The sequence below is a fragment of the Sprattus sprattus genome, assembly GCF_963457725.1.
Source record: "Sprattus sprattus genome assembly, chromosome: 1".
NCBI classification, from domain to species: Eukaryota; Metazoa; Chordata; class Actinopteri; order Clupeiformes; family Clupeidae; genus Sprattus; species Sprattus sprattus.
In genome coordinates this window covers 57030182-57054521 of record NC_137920.1, presented here as the reverse complement: position 1 = coordinate 57054521, position 24340 = coordinate 57030182, and the positions used below count along the sequence as shown (strand labels likewise).

The following is a 24340-nucleotide window of genomic DNA, read 5'->3' as shown; positions in this document are numbered from 1 at the left end:
CTCAGTCACCTGACGATTACGCCATCCAACATAACCCCGCCCCTTGTTTTGCTATAACTCACACGTGGTGTGATGCTACTTAAATGAAGCAGCGCAACACGTGCTTGGAAAGTTTCAGACGGCTTCTGAGCTCTAATGAAATTGTTTGGTGGTTGGGTTTACTCGTATAAAAACGACAGCGTTTATTCACAAATTTAAAGACGGAGTTGTTAAGTTTTCATCATACGTCAAACATGTACTCCAACGGTACCATGGTCTCAAGCTGCCCTATTCCAAGTCGTGTAGGGCCCTCAGAAAACTGGACACAGACTCCCGAGTCTTTGGGACAGACTCCTGGAGGAACTCTTTTCTCCACCACACCTGGGGGTAAGCCGAAGAGAGACGTGTTGACACTTCAGATTACTATATTAGTTTGTCAGTCCAATACAAGTAACTTCCATTACAATTATTACATTAATTGATACTCAAATGTCTTCAAGGTTTAGGCCTACCTTGGCAGGCCTCCAAGAATTTCGGATGCACAAGGCTTTGGACATTGAAACAGTCATTTCAACACTAGGATAAACCAGGCAGCTGAAATTCAGTACATGTTATTCTGTGTATATGAAGGCTTTAAACAAGTTTGACCGGTATACACTAGGTCTGCAATTACAATATTCTACAATACAACACAGTCCGCTCGTCCTGAGAATCGAAACATGCTGGCACAACGTATTTTCGTGTCAAGTACAGTTGTTCTTATCACTGCTCTTAAGCTATCTTGACGACAAAGTAATTCCGGAATCGCCTTTGAGGAGAACAAGTTTGACAGAACCTTTTGAAAACGTAGCTTACCAGAGCTATCACTACTAGTATTTAGTGCCACGTCAGTTAATTAGAGACGAAGTTTTGACATGAAACATTTTTACATACAGTGTCAAACATGTGTCAAGTGCTGGTTATATTTAGCATTACGCATAGGTTGTGGTGTGACGCTTTGATCGCTTCACCTTGAATGTTGATATCTTCATGGATTGTTTGGTCACCGCTGGATGCTCAGCACTAGAATATGAATGAGTTTAGCATGTACACATGGCTAGGTCATGTTTCGACTGTGACTGGACCAAAGCCATTACATTCACTTAAGATGTGATTTGTGAGGTAGTGGCCTGCCTTTGTAACACAATACGACTTGAATCTAAAAGTTGATGAAACTTCATACTACCTCCACTCACCCTGCACACCATTATGAAGTCTTACTGCTTGTTCTGTAACATCCTGTCTCTTAAAAATCCGAATGCAAACCAGTGTTGAAAAGCAGATTAATTGCAGACCAGATACGCTACCAGATTTTATCTCATTGTTTTAGTTAAATGCAGTTCATTCCATCTGCATGATTATTCGATTCTGTACTCAGACAAAAACAATTCTCAACAGGAACCAGAATTGTCTACGACAGGAAGTTTCTGCTGGGTTGTAGGAACTCTCCACTGGCACGCACGCCTCCTACCTGTTTACCACAGATACCAGGGGTTACCATGCCAGCAGTGCACCCCATGGGGAAGTTGGAGGAACTGGATGAGGGCTGCAAAGACCTCCCAGGTGAGATGGGTGTCCTTGCTCATCCAACAGCTTCAGGTAAACGCATGAACAACCGACTGCTTTCAGGCCCAGGGAGTGTGTGTGTGTGTGTGTGTGTGTGTGTGTGTGTGTGTGTGTGTGTGTGTGTGTGTGTGTGTGTGTGTGTGTGTGTGTGTGTGTGTGTGTGTGTGTGTGTGTCTACTGTGCATGAGAAAAAGTGCTGTCATACTCCAACAGCTTCAGGCAGAAACCTGAAGGATTTATGTCTGTAAGTCGTCTTGCTTTGTCTTTTTTTTTAGTTCTTCCGAACCCTTAGTGACTGAAGTAACCTTGAAGCTAGTCTCTCTTGGAATGTTTTGAGGCTACTTTTGTATTAAAGAATAGGTGGGTTATAATCAGGGTGTGATTTGTCCAGGCTGGATCCCCACCCCATCCATATATCCCTGCCTCTGTTTAATTATTTTTTTATCCCAGACGGGAACTAAATTGAAAAACGTTTGAGAAATATTGCAACTGAAAATGCGACCACAGGAGCTTGATAGGATGGAGGAACTTCCAGGCTGAGGGGAACTCCCAGGCTGACTCTTAACAAGTTGGCATTAACAAATAACAAGGACCAGGCCATTATGAAATGGTAGAAGATGCATTTTAACATATTACTCTGAATAAATGGAGCAGATTCCTGTTTAGTGTTTAACGATTGGAATGTCTGACATCGGCTGTAACCAACCTGCTTGTATGCACACATGGCCTTTGCCTTTATGTTCGCCACTAAGTCTGTAGTTCGTGATTTTATTTTCGTAAATAAAAATGTTTCAAAAACATCCCTCCTTCCCTTTTGAGAAATCCCACCCTGGTTATAATACAATTTCAGGTCTGAATGATTCATTCCTGGCCTGTGCAAATAATTCATGTGTTTTTGCAGAGATGATCTGTAACATTATCTCAAAAGGCACATTGGCACATGACGAGTTTCAAGGTGAATGAGCAATGCAGTATGTGAGAAAAGTAAACAGAGGTACACCTGATTTGCTCTTTTGGCAAGGCTGGCATAGGGAATGGGAGCAGTCATGTGGCAGCGGGTTTGCTTTATGTTCTCTGAAGGAAGGTCTTAGTGACCTACTACACTATGATGAGTTCTGAGAACCCTGACCCCCTTTCCCCCCATTTCTCTTCCTGCAGCTGACGACAGCCAGTTTGTGATGGACATGTGAGCTGTCCAAACTTGTTCCCATGGAGAAAACATGAGTTGTTTGACCTTGAGAGGTTACATTCTGGATGTCCTCTTTTTTAATTCTTACAGTCAAAACACACAACGTGTTGGATCGAGTTGAATTCTGCATAGAAATGTAGATTTTCAAGATTTGAAAGTAAGATGGTCAGATTACAGTCTGTGGGAAGGAAACATTAATACCCTGCAGTGGTTTAAAGGGGTCCTTCATCTGCTTACACTGGGTGTTGGCTGTTACTTTTTCTTTGTCACAAGTAAGGGTTAAAATATCCAGTTGTGTCTGTGTGGTTTTAGGCAAATTGCAGGTTTTTAAATGTATGTAATTTCATGTAAACCACAATAAGGATTATGAAGGTTACCTCAGGTTTTTGTGTGTCAGGAGGAGCTATGTCTGTTGTACACCGTGTTGTTCAGATTCAAACTCAGATGAGGGTGATGGTTGTACTTTAAGGTAATAAAAAGCACAATACAATCCCTGCTTTGTCTTTCTTTTTTTCAGATGTAGAACTCATTAGAATTAATATCCAGCCACTGGTTTTTATTCAGTGTACAAACATTTCAACAAGCAACAAAACCATGCTAAATGTCTGTAAATATCTAAGGGGGAAAAAGTGTTTATCCCATCATAGCTCAGCTACTCGAAACATTACTTATCACATTTTGCTGTGGCTAGTGAATGCGTGTCACCTGTGGTTTCCTATGACGTCTTGAAAAACCTACCAGATGTTATCACAAAAAGATTGAGTAGGCTCAGTCAAATATTTGAAGAAGCCACTGTAGGTATGGAGTGTCCATAAATAGACACTACACAACACGCGGCACACTCACTCGGTTTACAGAAAGCCTATGTCAAATATATTTAAGTAACATTCAAACTGCCATTTGATATACGTGTCAGTTGAATGGCCTGGGTGTCTCAGGGGAATCATACATTTATCAATAGATAATCTTCGTGTAGAATCATTCTCATGTTGGTTGAAATGTTTGTCTGTCTTTGCGTTGGTGAAACGTTGCATTCTACCTCACTGAACCACACCAGCAGGTAGATGGCCATGAGCATATGCTAAGCCATGTTCACTCTGACACGCATATGGACTAGGGCAGTGGTTCTCAACCTTTTTTCAGTGATGTACCCCCTGTGAAATATTTTTTTCAGCCAAGTACCCCCTAACCAGCGCAAAGCATTTTTGATTGAAAAGAATATGTAATTCACAGCGCTATGCCATCATTGTCTGATTTATTAAACTGTCAACACTGAATATTGAACATTGAACATTGTTGCATTGAACTGAGTGCGTTTACAATTACATTTTAGTAAGAACCTTGTGCTTGTGCTTCACTGAAAATCTTTGTCAGTCTTGGTGGCAGGAAGGCAACTGCTGTGATCAAGCTCTTCTCCAGACACAGTCTGTTTCTCTGCTTTGTTGTGATCACAGTCATTGCAGAGAAGGAGGCCTCACATAAATATAAGGAGTAAAAGGGAAGTAGCTGCTCCAAAGCTTTGTCTCCCAGGTCAGGGTGCTCCTGCTTCACACACATCCAAAACTGTGTGAGTGTGGATTTGGCAAACTTCATCTGGAGGCCAGTCAGATTACACTTCCAGGAGTCTTTCCTGATTAGTGACAGGTAGCTTGCTTCCATATGCTTTGGACAAGATAAATGGGTTTCTCACCCAATCCAGCTGTGTAGATTTCTCCTCCATGTCAGGAAAGTAAGACATTCGAAAATTTAAATTTCGAATCAAATTGGTCAAATATCCCACGATGACTAATTTGACAGGAGTTCTGTCCACATCCTCACTAGAAAGAAAATCATCCACCTGAGGAAAGCAGGTGAAATTCCCCTGTTAAATCCCCCTGGCTCTTCTCCACAGCTCTGCTTTCTTCAGGAAACCTCCCACCTTCACCCACTCAATCAGAAAGGTGTGTGCTCAGATCGTAATTCCAACAGCCGGTTAAGTATTCTCCCTCGAGAGAGCCATCGCATATCTGTGTGCAGCAGCAGTTGTGTGTGTTCAGCTTCCATGTTTTCGCGAACAAATCGCGCTTATTATAGGCTACAGTTACTTGCCAAAACGATAGAAGACATTCCTCCGTGATTTCCCTAAGAAAAAAATAGTTCTTCACGCAAATGCGTAGCAACCCGCATTCTGACTTCAAGTTTCAAAGACTTACCGTTACGTTCAATTACCGGACTACTTTCGGACTGATATGAAAGATGTGAATTAGAAGCACAAAGGCCGTTGCCAATGACAGCGGACATAAACTTTTTGCAGCAGTGAAAATCAAGAAACTACAAACCTGCGAACGAAGACATTTAACCCACATAGCTATGGCCTATACAAACCAACTGAACATTCTGAATAGCCGTATAATAACTATTTTTAAAGGATTTTTGAATGGAGGCTAATTTGGAATATATCTTTTAAAAATCTCACGTACCCCCTGGACTACCTTCACGTACCCCCAGGGGTACGTGTACCCCCGGTTGAGAACCACTGGACTAGGGTGTCATTATGAATGTCAAAGGTGAAGGAAGACCTCCATCTAGTGCCAATACATGGTTCTGCTGTTCTAATGGAGTTGATGTCGAGAACCTGAAAGGTACGTATCTCATTGTTACTTTGAGAATTGTTTGACAAGGTCCTAATTATTGTTACATGTATTGGGTACTATCTGCATGCATATTCAACCGAGAAATACATCAATTCTCGTGGATGTGCGCAATTCATACGCAGAACAGTTCTCATGAATGTTTCTAAATTGACGTAGGGGTGATCATTTGTGATTCTGAAAATCACAGGGTTGCTGAATGAATCGGGTGCAGGGGGAAATGCCTTTATTTGAGTATGCGGACTATGAGGTAATGAAAAACAGCGTGAGGCTGAAACCGTTATAGATCACATGTAGTCCTGTGTATGTATGGCAACTTCAGTCAGGTAATAGTGTAAAGCGAGTTCAGTAGCCGGTGATCGCAAACAATACTACGGCAGAAATGCCCTTGTGTTGTGAACGCCTGTAACATTGTTGTTTTCCTCTCGTGTGCTACTTCAAAATCGTGTCATGGTCTGTGTTGTGGCAAAACAGTGATTTTAATCTTTAATCCAAAGTTCCTTTGTTTTGAGCTAACTAAAGCTATATGATATGCGCTGGCTTAGTGTTGGGTTTGTATGAACTGCGGAGCTTTTCCGAAAAAAGTGATTAGACAGAATTTTTGTAGTTATTTAATTTCTTTGTTGTATCCACTGGCCAGAACTTAATTGGAATACACAACACTAAAGCCACGTCAAAAAGGAAACACGGATATCACATTAGTCTGCGTAAACACATTGCAGAAATGATGTAGCACAGTTGGGTCTGTCAAAGTAGCCGTAGGCGTCTTCATATAGTAGTGCAACAGTGACGCAAAACAAACAGTATTTATAGATCGTGAATAGGTATAGCTAAAGCTGCAATGCATGTCCATCACGATTATATGAAAAACTTATACTCCTCAATGTCAACCACGCCGACTGGTTCGGAACAGGAAACAGATCAGCTGCCTCAAAGATGATCGGGACCGTAGCAACATATAAAGGAAAGGAAGTTGCGGTCCCGGGCAATATTTATGTCAACTGAAAGCTGACAATTAGCTCCACGAAAGACAAAGATGGTAATGAATAAATATGATAGCAGTGAATAACATGCAAATCAAAATAAACGTAGAATGACATAAATTCAACAATAGATTCTTTTCTTTCTTGTACTATATTAACTGTAAGTGCATGCATATAAAATCATGGGTGGTACATTGAATAAAAACTAAAACTAAATAAAGAAGGGTTCTCAAAAAGTAGACAGGTTAAACAGGTTGTATAAACACCTAATGTCAATCCAACTGTTGTTTAGGAAAGACCTTTCTTTTGAAGTTGTACGATCGGATTTCACCCGGAAGTTTTGATTGTTAAAGTTATTGTTGCATCTTTCAGTCTGGACGGTGTGAGAGTTCAGTTGCGCATCAGAAATAACATTGTTTCTGAAACGTTTTCCTTACGAAGGTATGAGAGTTTCTGCTGTCGTGATATAGAAATGTGCGAGAAGGAAAGTGAACTTAAGATTGAATTTACCCCAGGGCATGTGGAATTAATAAAGGTGAGCTTTATAATTTAGGTGATGGTCTAGTAACAACACGTGCATGCTAACTAGCTGCTCATTGAAAATACATTTCTCTAGTGGGACCCTGTCGTCTCTTTTAGGGGGGGGGGACAAACACATTCTAGATGTGGCATAATTTATATTTTAGTAGTGGAAAGACTAACTTTAGGAAATACTATTGACAGAAGCATAGGCGATTATTTGAAAATATTGAGTGGGTGGGATCTGCTTCTGCACCCACAGTCAATCAATACAGTGGTCACGAAAGGGTCACTCGTATGCTCTCCATCAGCTAGACTGCATTGATATAACGGTGCTGAAATGTCAGTTTCAGAGGAACGCCGTGTGGAGACACACATTTTCCGAGTGTTATGTAATGCGTTTATTTTTGGTGCAGCATTATAGGTTCTTGTGTAGCTGCATCGCGCTATCCCTCCAACTCCAACTTGTTAACCTTATGGAAGGAACTGGATTCACTTCTCAATTCAAATTCTCAATATAACTGCCTTACACATAAGGCCCGAATTTAATTTACACAGGTATTTTTGACTGAATAGGTTATCCCAGATTATCATTGATTGACAAGTGTAAAGTGCTGTGTGAGTTTTCAAGTTCAACCCTAGTTTTGCTGTTTCTAATTGCAAGTATCATCTACAGTGAGAGGGTTGGCATGTTTTCAAGTATCATGTAGTAAACAACTTAAAGTACTTGGTGAAGCATTTTAAATTGTGGTTGTTCTTTTGCAGGAGAATGTGGCCATCCCACACAGACGTGTGCTAGTAACAGGTGCCACAGGGCTACTTGGACGCGCTGTGTATGAAGAGTTCCAGAACAATGCCTGGGATTCTCTGGGTTGTGGCTACACACGGGCACGTCCTCGTTTTCTCAAGTGCAACTTGCTGGATGAGGAGGCCTTGCGGTCGATAATCCAGCAGTTTCAGGTATGTTGCACCAGATAAGCACTAAGTATTACCCCCAGTAATATTGTATAAAAACAGTCTAGGAAGACCTTTTACTTAACACACACATTATTCCCCTCTGTTGTTGTTCTACAGCCCCATGTGATTGTACACTGTGCCGCGGAGAGGAGGCCAGATGTGGTGGAACGCCACACTGAAGCTGCCTTCAACCTCAATGTCCATACATCAGCCACCCTGGCTAAAGAGGCAGGTCAGTCAAGCCATGGTTTAGTCTCATGTCAAGGTTGTGACATGTTAAAGAAGCATTCCGGATCAATTGCTATTCGCTAACGATATGCTAGCGGGTAAAACTAACGAAATCTCTTTAAATGTGCTGACTTTGACATTTTACATTTAGCGGTTATAAGCCTATGGACCCTGGAATAGCAATGGCACGGAGGCGATTCTCCATATTAAAAGTCATTGTAGCGCCCCAATTTTTTTCAAGCTGTTATTTTAGGGTAAAACTGCTTATCCTAACTCTAATCCTGAAGTATAATTGTTGCATACTGTTACTTTAAGAAGACCTCCCTTGTGTTCCTAATGTGGCTGGGCTGCAACGGTACACGTACATACATGCTGTTGTGCTGTTGTTGTTTTACAGATGTCTTACCTCACATTGTTATTACCTTACCGCTGTGTTGAATGTGAATGGTTGTGTGCTGTTTGTGTTTGCAATGACACCAAGCCCATGAGATTAGGTGAACCCGAGAAAAAACAGCAGTCTAAATACTTTCCGACCATGCCTCTTATGTGTTGTTAAATGTTCTTACAGCTGGGATCTTTCTCATCTACATCAGCACTGATTATGTGTTTGATGGCCGTAACCCTCCCTATGGAGAGAATGATGCCCCCAATCCCTTAAATCTCTACGGCAAATCCAAGCTGGAGGGTGAGCGGGAAGTCCTGAGACATAACCCAGGTCTGTAAGCCGTCCTTATCTCCTGATCTCCCCGTCAATTTTTAAATAGTAGTCTATATGGCACCTAGAGTTAAATACGAGGTGTCAATGTGTGTGGTAGGTTCATAACTGCTCTGATGTAAGCATTGTTTAACGTTGTTCACTTGATATGCCTGCATTTCATCAAAGTTATTTAACTGGTAATATGATCTTAGACATTATATTTACATTTAGCATACGCTTTTGAACAGCAATAAAAACCTGGTGTAACAATAAATACTACTTTACATAAGAATCAGAAAAACGTGCAGGAATGTAACTGCTGTAAGTGCGAGTGAAGCACTAGTCAAGGAGCCAGTTAGGAAGGGAGGTGCTCTTTGAAGAGTTGGGTCTTCAAAAGCTTCTTGGAAGAAGAGAGGGACGCCCCTGCTCTGGTAGATCATGGACTGGTCAGGTTCTGCACAATGCACAGTTAAGGGTCTGTCTCAAATGACTTGATGCTCACAGCTGACTCTCAGGGGTGTTCAGTTTTAGTTCTCTTAGACCTTCCTGAAGCAATGGATACAGTGGAACCAAAGTGTGGCGCTTGGGGAAGGCGCTTCAGTGGTTTCCCTCATGTTAATGTAATAGGTCCTTTGTGGTCAATACAGATGGCAACTCATCAAATGTTGTCACCCTCTCGTTTGATTCTAGGTCCCCTTTTGTTCGCACTCTATCTACTGCCACTTGGGGCAAATATTTGAAAGCATGGGATCTATCGCTGCAATGCACATGACCCCTCAGATGTATCTACCCTTTCAGTCCTGGGCATGATGGTCTGCTGCCCCTGTCTGACTGCCTTGAGGATTTCAAATTATATACTGGATGGGAAATAGCTTCCTCATACTTAATGAAAACAAGACGAAGGTTATTATATTTGGTTCCCAACCGCTAGTGTTGGCACTAGTAGGGTACTTGGTCCACTAACACTATACAGAAAGCCTGTACTCTCTTATTTTAATATTCTTTTATGTTACTGTCAATTGATTCATCTGTATTTGAAAGCTGTTTAGGAAACCTCCTATTGTTTCTAAATGTGCTTTATAAATAAACGTGTCGTGACTTGACCTAACATGCATGTTCTACTAGTCTTTGATAGGAATATTTGCTGTCGGTGATGTAAGCGTGTCGCCTTTGTTTATGCCAGGGGCTGTCATATTGCGGGTGCCCATCCTGTACGGTGAGGTGGAGCGGGTGGACGAGAGTGCGGTGACTGTGCTGTGGAACCGCGTGCAGGAGGGAGCGGAGAGCTGCACCATAGACCACTGCCAGCAGCGCTTCCCCACCTACTGCAAAGACGTGGCCCGGGTCTGCAGGCAGATGGCTGAGAGAAGAACGCAGGTCAGTGGGTTTCAAACACCAAGTATCCATTCATAGGTTAATTATATAGCATTTTATTTTAATTATAATGAACTACCAAGTCAAGTTAATCTCTACATGTTATTTCATTCGCTATGTTCTTTTCATCTATTTTGCACATACCGTGGTGCTTAATACACAAATATTATCTTTCTATTGGCTTACTTTATTTAAAAAATATGTGTGTTTTTCTCCCAGGAGCCCACTTTGCAAGGCATCTTCCACTATTCTGGTAAAGAGCAAATGACCAAATACGAGATGTCGTGTGCAATAGCTGATGCGTTTAATCTACCCAGCAGCCACCTCATACCGGTAATTACCTTTTTTTATAACTTGTATTTCTCTGTCTGTTTCATTTCCTTTGCTAACTGCAACACCAGTATCTCAGACTCAGGAATCTACCTAGACATGGCAGTAGTTTCCATTGGTGTGTCATTGTCACACAACATTGTGGACCGATTGATCTCCCCCCCTTGATTAGAATATAGCTGCAATAGCTGCATCAGGTATTCTGTACTGATGTTGTGCCCAAGCAGTCTCATGTTCTCCATATGTTCTCGCCATGCCATCCAATGTAGTGCAGACCACTTAGTGGACACTGCAGACTGCATGGTGTCTGGAGTGGGACACAGTGCTGGCCTTCTGAACACCCGATTTGTGCCTGCAGGTGGCGCTGCGTTGCGCTCCTCTTCCAGCTTAGCCCTCTGTTGGCATAAACATCGGTGCTGTAATCACGATTGTGTTTAGCAGAGATGAAACTTCACTTGCATTTACAGTTCCAGTCCTATAGAGGGAGGTATTGATCAGTTCTCCTCACTGAAGTTGTTATTCCAATTATTTGGCTGCTTGTGTCTTAGCTACAGGCATTCTCTTCAAGCAGTGATTCGTTTGGCCAGGTATTAATAGCTACCTGTTTGGGTATTATGTCTTGAGACAATGCCAATTGTGTCTGTGCTTTCTGAAGTAGGTCGTGATAGCTTTTTCTTCTTGTCTTTGAAGACTTATACCTTCTGGCTTTGTGTCCTCTCTTTCCACATGAAAAACAAACAAAGTTCTGCTTTTCTGATCTGTTGTCTTTGCAGTTCCTTGCTGTGTCCCTCTTTTCCACATGAATAACAGACAATGCCTTGATGTCTCCCTCCTCTGTCTTGGCGATGTCTTGTGATGTGACCCTCTTCTTCACATTCATAGCAAACAAAGTCTTCACGCCTTCCCCCACTACCTGGTTTCCAATTGGAAGAACTAGAGGATTCCGACCCTCTTTGTCTCCTGGTCTGTTGGGAAAGCTTACTTCTTATAGCTGCAGCTGGGTGGGATTTCTTAGAAGTGGCCTGATTTTTGTAAAATTGTGTCATTTTAGCAATAATTTCATCATAGTCTGAGGGATTAGTCACAAGCACTACGCCCCGTCATTAAGATGTGATGAGAGTGAATTTTTCAGTAGGTCTCTTTTTGCCTCTACCTCGCCTAATCTTTTCTTGGATACTTTGTATGTGGCAAAGAAGTCCTGGAAGGGCATTGGCAAACTTTCCCGTTTTGTGTTTTTGTTTTATTGGTATAATTCCTGAACCGGGACCCTGCCCACTCGTAGGGCTTATCCTTTGTGTTCTCTATTCCTTCAAACATCCCCTGCGAACCGTGTTTTGTGATGTGTTTAACAATTAGATCTTCCATTCTGAAGTTCTAAAAAACATCACCACCAACAAGCTTGCTATATTTGCATGATTTTACTACTCTGTCAGCCCATTTATTTTTATAGTAGGTCACAGTTTGTCGGGCTGACCTTGGATCTTGGCACTTTGGCACTTTGGATCGTATTAAACACAATGTCACATTTGTCTATACGTTATTACGGCTTTTGAAAAATTCTGCAACAAACTACTATTTGGGGTTTTCAACAACTCGTTTCAGTTACTTTAAATACGTTTCACTGACTTGGCCTTTGTTACAGCTCCTTTAGAAACTTATTCCGACACAATTCTGTCACCTCACTACTTCTGGCTGATTTAGATACTTTAGAATTGTTAACAAAATTGCACAGAGCTGACCCACAGCCGGACACCTCCTGCTTATTAATGGATTAAAGACAAAAAGCAGATGATCCCTGTCCTTACACCTGCTTTTTAGGTTGTGTAGATCTGCAGACGTGCAGATTTCCTGAAACAGAAGAATAGTAAAATACTCACCAATTCACCTCTATTTTCAGAAATTGCAGGATGGGTGGCTCACCAATTGTAAGAAAAAAGTTTGTCAAGTGGTTGATCCATCAATCTGTCTCAGGTGAAGTGAACTGTCCATCTTTGGTCAGGAATGGACATGTGTTCTGTTATTTTTGCAGGTTTTTTCTGTTTGGGTTCTTAGTGGAGTAAACCCCTTGTGAACACGGGGAGAACATGCAAACTCCACACAGAAAGGCCCGGGAGATAGCCCGAGCCTAAGCACTGAAGGTCTGGGGAGGACCTGCCCCCTAGAGCCAACAGCGACCCATGCAGCAATCGAACCCACAACCTTCTTGCTGTGAGGCGCCAGTGCAAGCAGTGCGAGCACCTGAGCCACCGTGCATACGGCTCAAGTGCTCACATGCTAACCAACCAGAAAAGCTGTTGATCTTAGAATGGCATTGCATTGCATATTGAATTGGTATCACACACACACACACACACACACACACATACAAACATTTCGATAGAGACACATACAGTTGTGTTGCGTTAATTAAATGAGGGTGGTCTTTTCATTTTGCACAGTGCTGTAGGTTCAAACTTTAACACGTAAACATGGCCCTTGGGACCAGAGCAACACTTGTTTGTGTCTTCCTAAGTCGCCCTGCCTTAACGTGTCTTCGTAGATAGACCCATTTATTGTTGTGCCTGTTAGTGCAAATCTCTGAGTAAGAAATGAGAACTAATTGAAGTGAAGAAGAAAGAAAAGCAACTTGCAGCACACTCTGTAGCACAGAAAATAATCAAAGAAGCCCCTCTCTGCTAACTAGCTTGATGTGTAGTGCATTGGTTATTGTGACTGCTGTAATGTGATGTGTGTGTTTGTGTTTGTATGTTTTTTCAGCTGACAGAGCAGCCTGCAGGTGCCGGGGCGCAGCGTCCTCAGAACGCCCAGCTGGAGTGCTCGCGGCTGGAGGTGCAGGGCCTGAGCGTGGAGCCCACCCCCTTCAAGACGGCCATCAGGGACGTCCTCTGGCCCTTCCTGCAGGACAAACGCTGCAGGCAGACCGCCTTTCACTGAGGAGTGATCATACATGGCACTAGAGAAAAAGAATGCATTCCTAAAGCAGTAGTGATATTTCATGTGTCATGGGGTAGTTTAGCTGAGGTTACCGGTTGAGTGTTTGCACAGTTATTTTCCTCATCCTGTATTCACTGGACCTGTGATGGTTTATACACACACACACACACACACACACACACACACACACACACACACACACACACACACACACACATATACACACACTCTGACTACTTTGGACTTGTTTATATTTCTGTCCATAAAGTAATATTGATAATCATTGCGATTTGGGGATCACAATTCTGTCATTTTATTTTCAAACAAATGTTTGTTTGCTGGTGATTTGCTTTTGTTTTGGGCCTACCAGTTCATAATACTGTCTCATCATGGTTTGTTCCGCCTGGTTGATGGTGGATGTGATGTCTGTGCTAGCAGGCCTACCTAAATGATATCATCCCAAAACTGAGTACGTTTGAGAAAGTGTTGACTGTGGAGTTGGTCAGACTACTAAATCTAAACACTGAGTGTGTAAAAGTTGGGAGTTGCTACGTTTACTTTCCTGAAGGAAGTGTCAAGAACACTGTAATGTTTTAAATTCTGGGGTTGAGCCCTTTGCGAGCACTGTTTTCTCATGTGGTGTGCAGAGTGACCACCAATTATATACAAGATTTAGATACTTTTATTTGACTGAGTGTCTGGATATATATATGCTTGAATAAAAAAGTACTATTGAAAAAAAAAAAAGTTTTTTGATTCGCTGGATGGTTATATATGATATATATATACAGTACTGTGCAAAAGTTTTAGGCAGGTGTGAAAAAATGCTATGAACTAAGAATGCTTTGAAAAATGTAAACAATAAATGTTTATTTTGTATCCATTTACATGGTAAGACTGAGCAAAGCAACAAGACACAACGTAGTTATACTGCATCAGCAGGGTCTCTCCCAGACAAAGATTTCAAAGCAGACAGGGGTTTCAAAATGTGCAGTTCAAGCTCTTTTGAAGAAGACGTTGAGGATCGTAGACGCAGTAGTCAGCCAAGGAAACTTAATGCAGCTGATGAAAAACACATCAAGCTTATTTACCTTCGAAATCGGAAGATTTCAAGCAGTGGCATCAGCTCAGAACTGGCAGAAACCAGTGGTACCCAGGTACAGACATTTACTGTCCGGGGAAGTCTGGCCAGAAGTGGTCTTCATGGAAGAGTTGCAGCCAAAAAGCTCTACCCCGACAAGGAAACAAGGCCAAGTGACTGAACTAAGCACGAAAACATAAACTGGGGTGCAGAAACATGGCAGAAGGTGCTCTGGACTGATGAGTCAAAATTAGAAATATTTGGCTGTAGAAGAAGGCAGTTTGCTCGCCGAAGGGCTGGAGAGAGGTACAATAATGAGAGTCTGCACGCAACAGTGAAGCATGGTAGAGGTTCCTTTCCAGTTTGGGGCTGCATTTCTGCATGTGGAGTTGGAGATTTGGTCAGGATGAATGGTGTCCTCAATGCTGAGAAATACAGGCAGATACTAATCCATCATGCAATACCATCAGGGAGGCGTATGATTGGCACCAAATGTATTCTGCAGCAGGAACATAACCCCAAACATACAGCCAATGTCATTAACAACTATCTTCAGCTTAAAGAAGAACAGAAAGTCCTGCAAGTGATGGTATGACCCCCACAGAGCCCTGATCTCTACATCATCGAGTCTGTCTGGGTTTACATGAAGAGACAGAAGAATTTTAGGAAGCCTACATCCCCAGAAGATCTGTGGTTAGTTCTCCAAGATTTTTGGAACAATTTACCAGACGAGTTCCTTCAAAAACTGTGCGCAAGTGTATCTGGAAGAATTGATGCTATTTTGAAGGCAAAGGGTGGTCACACCAAATATTGATTTAATTTAGAATTTTCTTCTGTTACTTCACTGCATTTTGTTAATTTATGAAGAATTGATGAAAATAAACTGTTAACACTTCCATTTTTGAAAGAATTCTTAGTTTACAGCATTTTTTCACACCTGCCTAAAACTTTTGCACAGTACTGTATGAGAACTGGTTGTAGGACATGCTTTTACTACCTTTGCCAAATCACAAGAATGAGGTGTAGATGTACAGATGGTTATCTAGCACAAAGCAGAAGCACTGACGTATGCAGACAACTGCATCACTGTATGTATCACACATAAGATGTCACATAAATATGTGCTCCAGTTGTATGTGTTTCCAGTCCAGCATGTCATTATAGAAGAAGATTTACAATGATCCACACAGGCTGCAAAAGTACATATAATCTGCCATACTATTTGTTCATGCCCATTCAAATTCAAAATTGGGGAAGTGTCACTACCCGTTTACTCAAACTGAACCCAACACAAAACCACATATTTACAATTTGAATACAAGATGCACTGTGAGTAAACAGAAATGTGATCTAAATGTAAGAAACTGGTGGAGACTGTTAACTGGTTGAGGAGGGAGCACGCACTTTTCATGACGTGGTTTTAACACGGGTCAAGCACGAGTCACCTGATCATCTTGGACAACCTCGCGTAGCGAACAGCTGACTTCATTACATTGGAAAACTAAATCGACAAGTTGAATTAACAAGGGCGTGTTGGTGACGGAAACAGAGGCATCGGCGACTTATGGAATAACAGTGAATCGTCTATAGTGGATATAACTAAAAGAAAAGTTAAACGACGGAATCCCCGCAACAGAAACTTGAGAAGCGGTCCTACAGCGTCCTACCATTCACTGTAAAGTAAGTCATACGACACCTTTCATGAACGCCGTCGTTGTCGATTATTCATTTGAAAAGTAAACGACTTTTCTTTCTTTACATCTAATTGAAACTTTCCATCATATTCTAAAAGTTTTTTTACCTTGCAATTTAGTCCTCGTGAGAATATTCTCACGCATATTTGAGTTTGTGGATGCCGGTGACATCACACTGTGGCGCAATTAAATAGGCAAGAGGCGATATTAAAGTCCGCCTATCATCGGTGAACAGCCAGTGCGTTGGAAAAAGAAAACACAGCAACACGAGACAAAAGTGGCCTTTGGATCCATCACTGTGAATACTTTAGAACTATGAGTTTCCCTAGAATGAAGTGGCGAATTGTTCTCGTTCTGGTACAGGGGTCGTGTTGTCCCGTGTTGTCTCCCCAGCTTGTGTTGCAGTGCGTCTCCGGCTCTGCGTCTGTCCGCACATAAATATGGATGTAAAACTATAAACCTTTGGAGATTTTGACAACTTCTCCGTAAATATTGCAGTGGCCTCCTGGTCCTTGCTGGAATGTTCTTGGAAGGTTGAGTCAGCAGCCTGTGCCCAGATCACACTCTGTGACAAAGACGTCTTTCAGAGAACCTTACGGCACACTGCTCCAGTCATTGTGTAGTAGGCCTAAACTTAATTTAGCAATTCATACTTTAGAGTAGCCTACATTTAAAACAAGCATCGCTCATTTAGAAGCCACCCAAGCAAGACACTTGACACGGAAATATAGCTTGACACCAGAACATCCGCCATTTCTCATCATCTTAATACAATTTAAAGACAGTTACTGCGATCTCAATAGAGTGTTACCCTATGGCCTACTTGTATGCTCAGTAGAACCATAGAAATCCTTGAATTTTTGTCCAGTAGTTCGTAAATATTCCAGTTTTGCGAATGTATGAACAGTTTTTTTCCACCTTCTTTAAGCAATGACTAACTTCTTGCCATCCACCAGGTGAGCTACAGTTTCCTGTAAATGAATTACGATCAGCCACCTGCCTATGTGGGCCCCGGTGCCTCTGCCCCTGGCTACCCCGTTGCCTCTGCCCCTGGCTACCCCAGTGCCTCTGCACCTGCCTACCCCGTTGCCTCTGCCCCTGGGTACCCCGGCCCATCTGCCCAAGGGTATCCTGGATATCCTACACAAGGGTATCAAGCGTACCAGGGTCAAGGGTACCCAGTCACGTCAGATATTTCAAACCAAGCCTACCCCACATATCCACCTGGACCTCCTGGGGCATACCCACCACAGCCGGGCTACCAGGGATACCAGGTGCCCCCACAACCCCAGTTTGGATGGCAAGATGGCCCACCTGGACACGCGTATGGGGAACCTCCGAAAAACACAGGTAGGGACATTGAGTTCTCCTCAGTGTTGAAAAGTTGTTAATACTGACTGACCAAACAAAAGATATCACTCAAACCTGTTACCTCTAACGGTCTGATGTAGTAGACAGTATCATAATATTAGGTATTTAATCGTTTTCACCTTTTTCAAATAATCTGAAATACCTCCTGAATCCCACTTCTGCTTTCCTTTTTTGGAGGGACTTTGTTTTTAAGGAGGAAAAGGCAACCAGGACCACCCTGAACACATGACAAATTATTTCACCCTTTTTTGAAAAACAAACCCCCCAAGTACTGGAGATCCCTTGACATGTGCCATATTAAGGGTTCCCTGAAAATGATCATGTAATAGCAGCTTATGAAGACCAGGGTTTATATCAGGCCAGAACAAAATGTGTGCTCAACTCAGTAAGTCCTGCTGTATTTTGGAGGTTGATGACAAATTACACCTTTGGCACAAACACTCAATACAAACCAGAGGTTTGATCTTTAGTCTATAGTACTAGGCATGTTTCAGGCGAAGTAATCTTATCTTGCAATTAATCACAGAGCTACCAAAGACTCAAAGAGAGCCCTTGATTAAAGTTCTTTATAAAAGGGATCTGAAACTATTTGACTGGTTGCTCATTCTATATAACACTGTTCTTGTTTCACTCCAGATAGTCATATCTTTTACTCAAATACTCACTAAGAGAAGGCTTAGTGTGGTCACTTATTGACTCACTTATTCGCTTGTGTGTTTTATTGCTTCTCGTTTTCTTTCTGTGACCCACAGTTTCAGTCCCTGATCTTCTGAAGCTCACATGAACAAGTGTTTAGTAGAACAGAAATATCGACTATCGGATTATGTGTGGTTTTAAGCTCCTGTTTGGGAGGCTCATTCGGGTTTTTGTTCTAGAAGTCTGATCTGCTGTATTCACTTGGAATTTCCACGTCCCATTCCTCAAGCATGTGTATGTGACTTTCTGCCCGCACTCTTTGCTCTTTGACCTTTGACCCTCACCCTCACACATGTCCCCTCCCTGTCTCCTCCTCAGTGTATGTGGTGGAGGAGCGGCGGCAAGCTGACTCAGGGGGGTCTGGGCAGGCCTGTCTGACCGCCTGCTGGACCGCCCTCTGCTGCTGCTGCCTCATGGACATGATGACCTGATCTTGACCCTTGTGCGACCTCGTTTTGATGACCCAACAAGATATTACCATAAATTGCCTGTAAGACACTTTCTTATCCTTGTGACAAAAGCTTGAAGGGTGTTTATGGGATTACAAGCTCTTAAGTTCGGGATGGCTACTGTATGTATGAAATCATTTATAAATTAAACGTTATTTGTTGTTGATGCTGCCCTTGATGCTTGTTTATATATTAGATGAAAAAGATCATCTAGCTTAAGTAACTGTAACTGCAGTGATTTTCAGGAATTAACCACACATTTTATTTATAAACACCTGAATGTGTCACCTGAAATCATACCTTTTAGTTAGGACTGAGGGATTCTTAATCAAATAATAATTTTGACTGTGAATGTTATATCATGTGGGTGGCCAGAGTAATACAAATACAGATGACCTAAATTCAAGTAACAGCGACTTGGGGATTCAAGGAACACACACACCTTCACATTTACATAAACAACGTGTGTACTTTCAAGACATAGGCTCACACTTCATGTAATATTTGAAAACACTGTCATTAAGTGCTATCATTACATTAAGCAACAGTCAGTGCCATATTGCCACAGTATGTCACAAATGTTTGTGCCCTATGGCAGTCTGTGTAGTTTTCCACATTATAATGACTGTTCTCCCATGACTGCTCATGTGAATGTTTGGAGGGATTTTTCTGTCATTGCCGATCTTACAACAAATAAATGTGCCTCACCCACTGTGCGTTACCGTCTCGATCTGGTCCTTCGTGGACTCATACAAGAAAACAGTTTGATGTGTATAGGACACGCTAGCACTACAGTATGGCCACAGCTGGCTTATATATCTACCTCACACTGTGATGAGACACACTGATGCGCCCCAGTGACAGGAGCAGGGGTCAAGGACCCATCCGAGGCCCTTTGCAAATGACTTGTGTGCCTGAAACACACTTGATGAAGATTGGTAGCTATAATTGTGCCAATGTCAAAAGTCCTGCGCACCCCTCCCCCATACCTGCGGTATACTTGGTCAGTGTAAACTTACCCCGCCTGCTCAATGCTATTTAAAGCCGGTCTCTGATCGTCCCTTCCCCACATATGCTTTACTGGAAATCATGCAGTTGGGCGGTCAGGCCCCAGATCTGAACATCGATATAGGCAATATTTACTGAGGAAATGCACAATTATAAGATGGAACACGATCTTGCATAAAAGTAGGCAGTGTGTGGCAGTTTTGACCATGGTTGAGGTGGCTGTTGAGGTGACATATTAGATATGTACCAAAGCTTATGTGAAGACAGGACTAACAGGGTGAGGGAGGAAAAGAAAGCAAGACTAAACAAATGTTGAAGTTGAAAATCAAACTGTTTATTCCAATAAAATCGTCCACCATCCCCATTGTAATGTGTGTCTGTTCCAATTCCCCAAACATCCAAACTGGCTCTTCACAATGAAAGGGAGAATGTTTTGGGGGTCAAAACAATGGAGTTGAAATACAAAAAATTATTAAAACAATGCTTGGGGATATTTAAATTATTAAATTAATGGACCTGTATGGGGCATATAACATGAAAATGGCAAAGCAGTTCTTTTTCTATGACTTTTCACAACACACCACAAAAGCCACGTCCTTGCAGAAATGTACAAGTCTGAGATCTGCATTATGCTCTACAGTGCTAAACAAATATTAGTGTTTTACACGTACACTCAATATGTGTTTCACAGTTTCAAAAGACTTAATTTGAAGTATAAACAATGGCGACAACACAGATTTTTTTATCCAGCATCTCCTTCACCTATAAAAAAACACACACTCTTTTTACATATTTTACATAAAAAAAAAAAATTTACCCTTACAGGGTGCCATTAGTCACAACAATCTCTGATGAAACCTTTGACTTCCTCATGATTGTCATATAGTGCAAATACAAAGTGGGGAAATCAAGTGTATTTCCTTGTCATCATTCTCCGGATGCTAAATCCACGTGTGGCTACATCCGTATATGACCTGAAATTAGCTTTCAGGTTTAAGTCCCTTTTAGGGTGAGGTCCATCACAAGAAGGTGTTTGTGTCTTCTGGGGCATACAGACATTGTAAGTGTTATTTTTGCAGATTCCTCAGAGATAGAAGTCCAGAAGAACATGTTTGTGGGATGGCTGAGGCATCCATCAGCATAGCATGAATACCCTGCTTGTTCAGTCACACAACCCATTCCCAGACAACCGATGAGTGGAAATATTACTTATTAAAAAAAAGATTTTTAACAACAAAACAAATCTCAGTTTTTGTTTTCAGTGGTGCTTTCCAAATGCACTGTCAAATCTGTCCTAATTCAAACTTGTTTTGCCAGTACTCTGAAGTTCACTCGCACTGGACGTCTCTGCAACAGTTGCTATGTGGAGCCATGTGTGCGATCCGACGGTGGTGTTGGTATGAGAGAGCAGCACCACTCTGTTACCTTCTCCCCACCTCCGTCTGCTTCAGGAACTGGATGTTGGTGCTGCTGTCTGCCAGCTGGGGGTACTGCTCCACGGGCAGCACGTAGTAGCCATCGTAGCCTGGCACCTTCCCCACCGCTTGCAGCTGCTGCTTCTCCACGTCCGTCCACGTGCGCTCCCCATGGCGACCCTCCTGCACCTGCCGCAGCTCCCTCGCCCAGGCGCCCGATAGCGCCCGCAGGTGGGCCTGCTCCAGCAGCCGCGCCCGCTCCTTGTCCATCACGTCCGCCGTCAGCCCGTAGCGCACGCTGAACAACAGCGTCGCAGTGTGGATCTCCACGGTGACGCCGCGGCGTGAGCGCCCACTCACCGTCACGTTGATGCCGCTCTCCAGCGACTTGCGCCCGCTGCTGAGCCCAAGCCCCAGCAGGTCGCTGTCTGCCAGGCCCAGCTTCACAAAGAAGTGGCAGTCGCGCCCCTCAATGGTGTAATGCGTGCCCTGTAGGTAGATGGCATTGTTGAGCACTTGGGCAATTTTACGGCTGTCCTCGCTGGCCATACCCGACACACTAGTGATCACATGCCCGTTTTTAACGGCCATCATCATGCCACGTCCAACAATGGGCACTTTGGTCCCAAACCAGTAGCCTGGCTTGTCCCGCTTGGTACGTCGCTCCTTGTTTAGCAGTCTCCCCTCCAGAGCCATGAAGGCCTGGTTGTGCCGCTCTGCCGCGTGCTGGACTCCAGTGATGAGCTGCGAGCAGGCGAGGTGAAGGGTCAGTGATTAGTAACCAAGGCAACCCAAGTCATGACAGACAGATATGTGTTCGCTTCAAGTAATCTTCACTATCTCTGCTTCGGGCTGATTGAATTTTGCTGGCTCGTATGCTTGCTGGTGCATAGCTGCATAATGTAATTTTAGTCTCTTGTTAATGCCTCCAGCCTAATGCTCTGACAATGATCCCTCCTAGCACAGCTATAACAAGATAATTTCAACCTGAGTGCTATGCTATTTGGCTGATTTGGTTGTCCCAGATTTAGAAGGAATGGATTAATGCATGGAAAACTCTCCCTGAGTCCCTGTATGTCACTATCTGTCCGTATGACTGGCATGCTGCAATGAGACGGCTACTTACCCGAGAATGGTCACTATCTTGGCTTGCAAGAAGCTCATATGGAGGGTCCACAAAGTACATGGGCTGTCGGGGGAAACCTGGGATGATGTTGCTGAGCTGAAACCCGAACATTACCAGCCAACTCTTCACATCTACGGAACAGTGCAGATATATGCAAAACACATGGAAGTGTAAACTTAGATGTAAAAAACATTTAAAAAATAGAAACTGTAACTTTTCTCAAATAACAAAAACGCAAACCAGATGAAAAAGTGATCTAAAACTGAGTAGGAATTCTGTAGAAAATCACCTGTGACATAATTTTTGACATCTATCATATCACTGAGAGGGTTGTTGTTTTTGAACGCGTACAGGTTAAATGGTGCTGGCTCTTTGCCAATCTTTGGCCACAGTGTGTGGTCTGGTGCGGTCCAGCGGCCTGCCAGAGCATCAAAGTCTCTCTGAATGAAGTGCACCAGCTTGGTGAGTGGGTCGTAGAGGCCGCCATGGAAGCCAATGGCCAGATGGAAGTCTGGGTTAGAATCGAAGTAGACCTCCCCATACGCCGTGTACTGCAGATGCTTAACCATCTGTCCGTTGCTGCTGAAGATGGCGAGTGGCGTGCCCGTGTTGTCCGAGGCGATGTAGTACTCCTCCCCACCGCTCGCCTCCATGGCGAACAGGTGGCCCTGCAGGTCGTAGTAGAAGGTGGTGATCTCCCCGCCAGAGTGGTTGTAGATGTGTGTGACCCGGGCCGGGTAGTTTAAGTCGGCGTAGAAGTACTGCTGGTGCTGGCCGGTGTCAGTCTTCCTGGAGACGCGGCGCCCAAGGCCGTCGTAGCGGTAGCGGACGCTCCAGCCCTCCGCGACGCGATTGTAGGCGCGCTCTAGCAGCCTTTTGGAGTTGTACTCGAAGACGTCGGAGCCGCGCTGGCACAGTACGCCGTCCTCGTCCAGCCGGTACTGCATGTCGCCGAGGCGCGTGAGCCGGTCGCGCAGGTCATAGCGCAGCGGCAGCAGTCGGAAGCTGTTCCCTGGGTTGAGCAGGTGCAGGTTGCCGTTGAGGTCGTAGTTGTAGCGCCAGGTGAACCAGTCGCCCACTTTGACGGCGACGAGTTGCCCGTCACCATCGTACTCGTAGCGGTACTGGGTGGTGTTGGCGTACGCGCCGATCTTCAGCTCTCGCTTGATGACACGGCCCATGCTGTCGTACTGGACCGTCATCCAGTACATGAGCGAGCGGAATATCTCGTACTGCACCTCCTTGATGCGGCCGTGGGCGTCAAAGTGTTTGCTGAGAGTCATGACAGCGGTGGTGATGATCTGGTTGATGTCATAGTATATGATGCCAAACTTGCCAAAATGCTCAACCTTCCCCGAGATTTCGTCATAGCGGTAAAGATCAACAGGCAGTGGCGTCTCCCCAATAACGGGCTTGATACTGGCCACCCGGAAGCTGTTGTCATGGTAGGTGTAGTCAAATCGGGCATTCACCATACCCTCTTCTGAGAAGCGGTACATCTGTTTGTCCACAAGGGGGCCAAGTTTGCGGTACCGGATTGTGCATGAAAACCCTCCGCTCTGCAGATTGACCATTTTCAGGACTCCAGCAGTGTCGTCGTAGCCAAAGGTGACGGAGGTGCCATCATAAAGCACCTCCGACAGCTTCCCCAGCTTGCCATACTTGTAAAGGACGCGGCGGCCCGTGCCCAGGTAGAGAGTGGCGCAGGGCCGGCCGTCCTCGCTGAAGTCGTGGATCACCGAAGCGTTGCTCTCTGGGGGGTTGTAAGTGTTGCGGATGTAGCCGACAGACACATGAGTGGACATGGTGTGTTTCGCCATGCTGGGCATGGTGACGGAGGTGATGCGACCAGACGTGTCAAACTCAAACACATACTGCTTTTGGCTCTGTTGAAGCAGAAGCACCATGGACTGTGGAGAGAGAGAGTAACGACAGTTTTAACACATGAACAAAAATATATGATCTACTATGACCATAACCATATACAATATATGAGAAACCATGGACTAATGAATACTAATGTCAATGAGATTTTCTTGCTAAACACCATGATAGACAGCAAGGCACGCTACAAC

The 24340-nt window shown here is 43.6% G+C and overlaps 4 protein-coding genes across 5 annotated transcripts in view; 3 read left to right on the top strand and 1 right to left on the bottom strand.

Annotated features, from left to right (window-relative positions):
• The first annotated feature begins 74 nt into the window (after positions 1-74).
• LOC308375981 (eukaryotic translation initiation factor 4E-binding protein 3-like) lies at positions 75-3265 on the top strand. The gene is made up of 3 exons (XM_080852216.1): positions 75-366; positions 1417-1617; positions 2743-3265. Exons 1-3 carry the CDS (start codon positions 234-236, stop codon positions 2772-2774), a joined length of 366 nt encoding a protein of 121 aa, XP_080708342.1. The 5' UTR covers positions 75-233; the 3' UTR covers positions 2775-3265.
• A 2314-nt stretch (positions 3266-5579) lies between these two features.
• mat2b (methionine adenosyltransferase 2 non-catalytic beta subunit methionine) lies at positions 5580-14129 on the top strand. Its single transcript, XM_080832451.1, has 7 exons — positions 5580-5653; positions 7671-7865; positions 7980-8094; positions 8659-8805; positions 9971-10164; positions 10381-10494; positions 13249-14129. The coding sequence occupies exons 1-7, from the start codon at positions 5603-5605 to the stop codon at positions 13423-13425; spliced, it is 993 nt and encodes a 330-aa protein (XP_080688577.1). The 5' UTR covers positions 5580-5602; the 3' UTR covers positions 13426-14129.
• A 1817-nt stretch (positions 14130-15946) lies between these two features.
• On the top strand, positions 15947-19427 carry LOC308367092 (uncharacterized protein). The gene is made up of 3 exons (XM_080840912.1): positions 15947-16186; positions 17157-17550; positions 18586-19427. Exons 2-3 carry the CDS (start codon positions 17178-17180, stop codon positions 18696-18698), a joined length of 486 nt encoding a protein of 161 aa, XP_080697038.1. The 5' UTR covers positions 15947-16186; positions 17157-17177; the 3' UTR covers positions 18699-19427.
• Positions 19428-21145: 1718 nt separating this feature from the next.
• tenm2b (teneurin transmembrane protein 2b) overlaps positions 21146-24340 on the bottom strand; it is a gene marked incomplete at both ends in the record, with an annotated part of 136961 nt that continues 133766 nt past the window's right edge. For both annotated transcript variants that reach the window (XM_080848682.1, XM_080848683.1), the window contains 3 exons: positions 21146-21883; positions 22266-22396; positions 22555-24175. In XM_080848682.1, the coding sequence (XP_080704808.1) occupies positions 21146-21883; positions 22266-22396; positions 22555-24175 (2490 nt within the window). The remainder of the gene's footprint in view (positions 21884-22265; positions 22397-22554; positions 24176-24340) is intronic.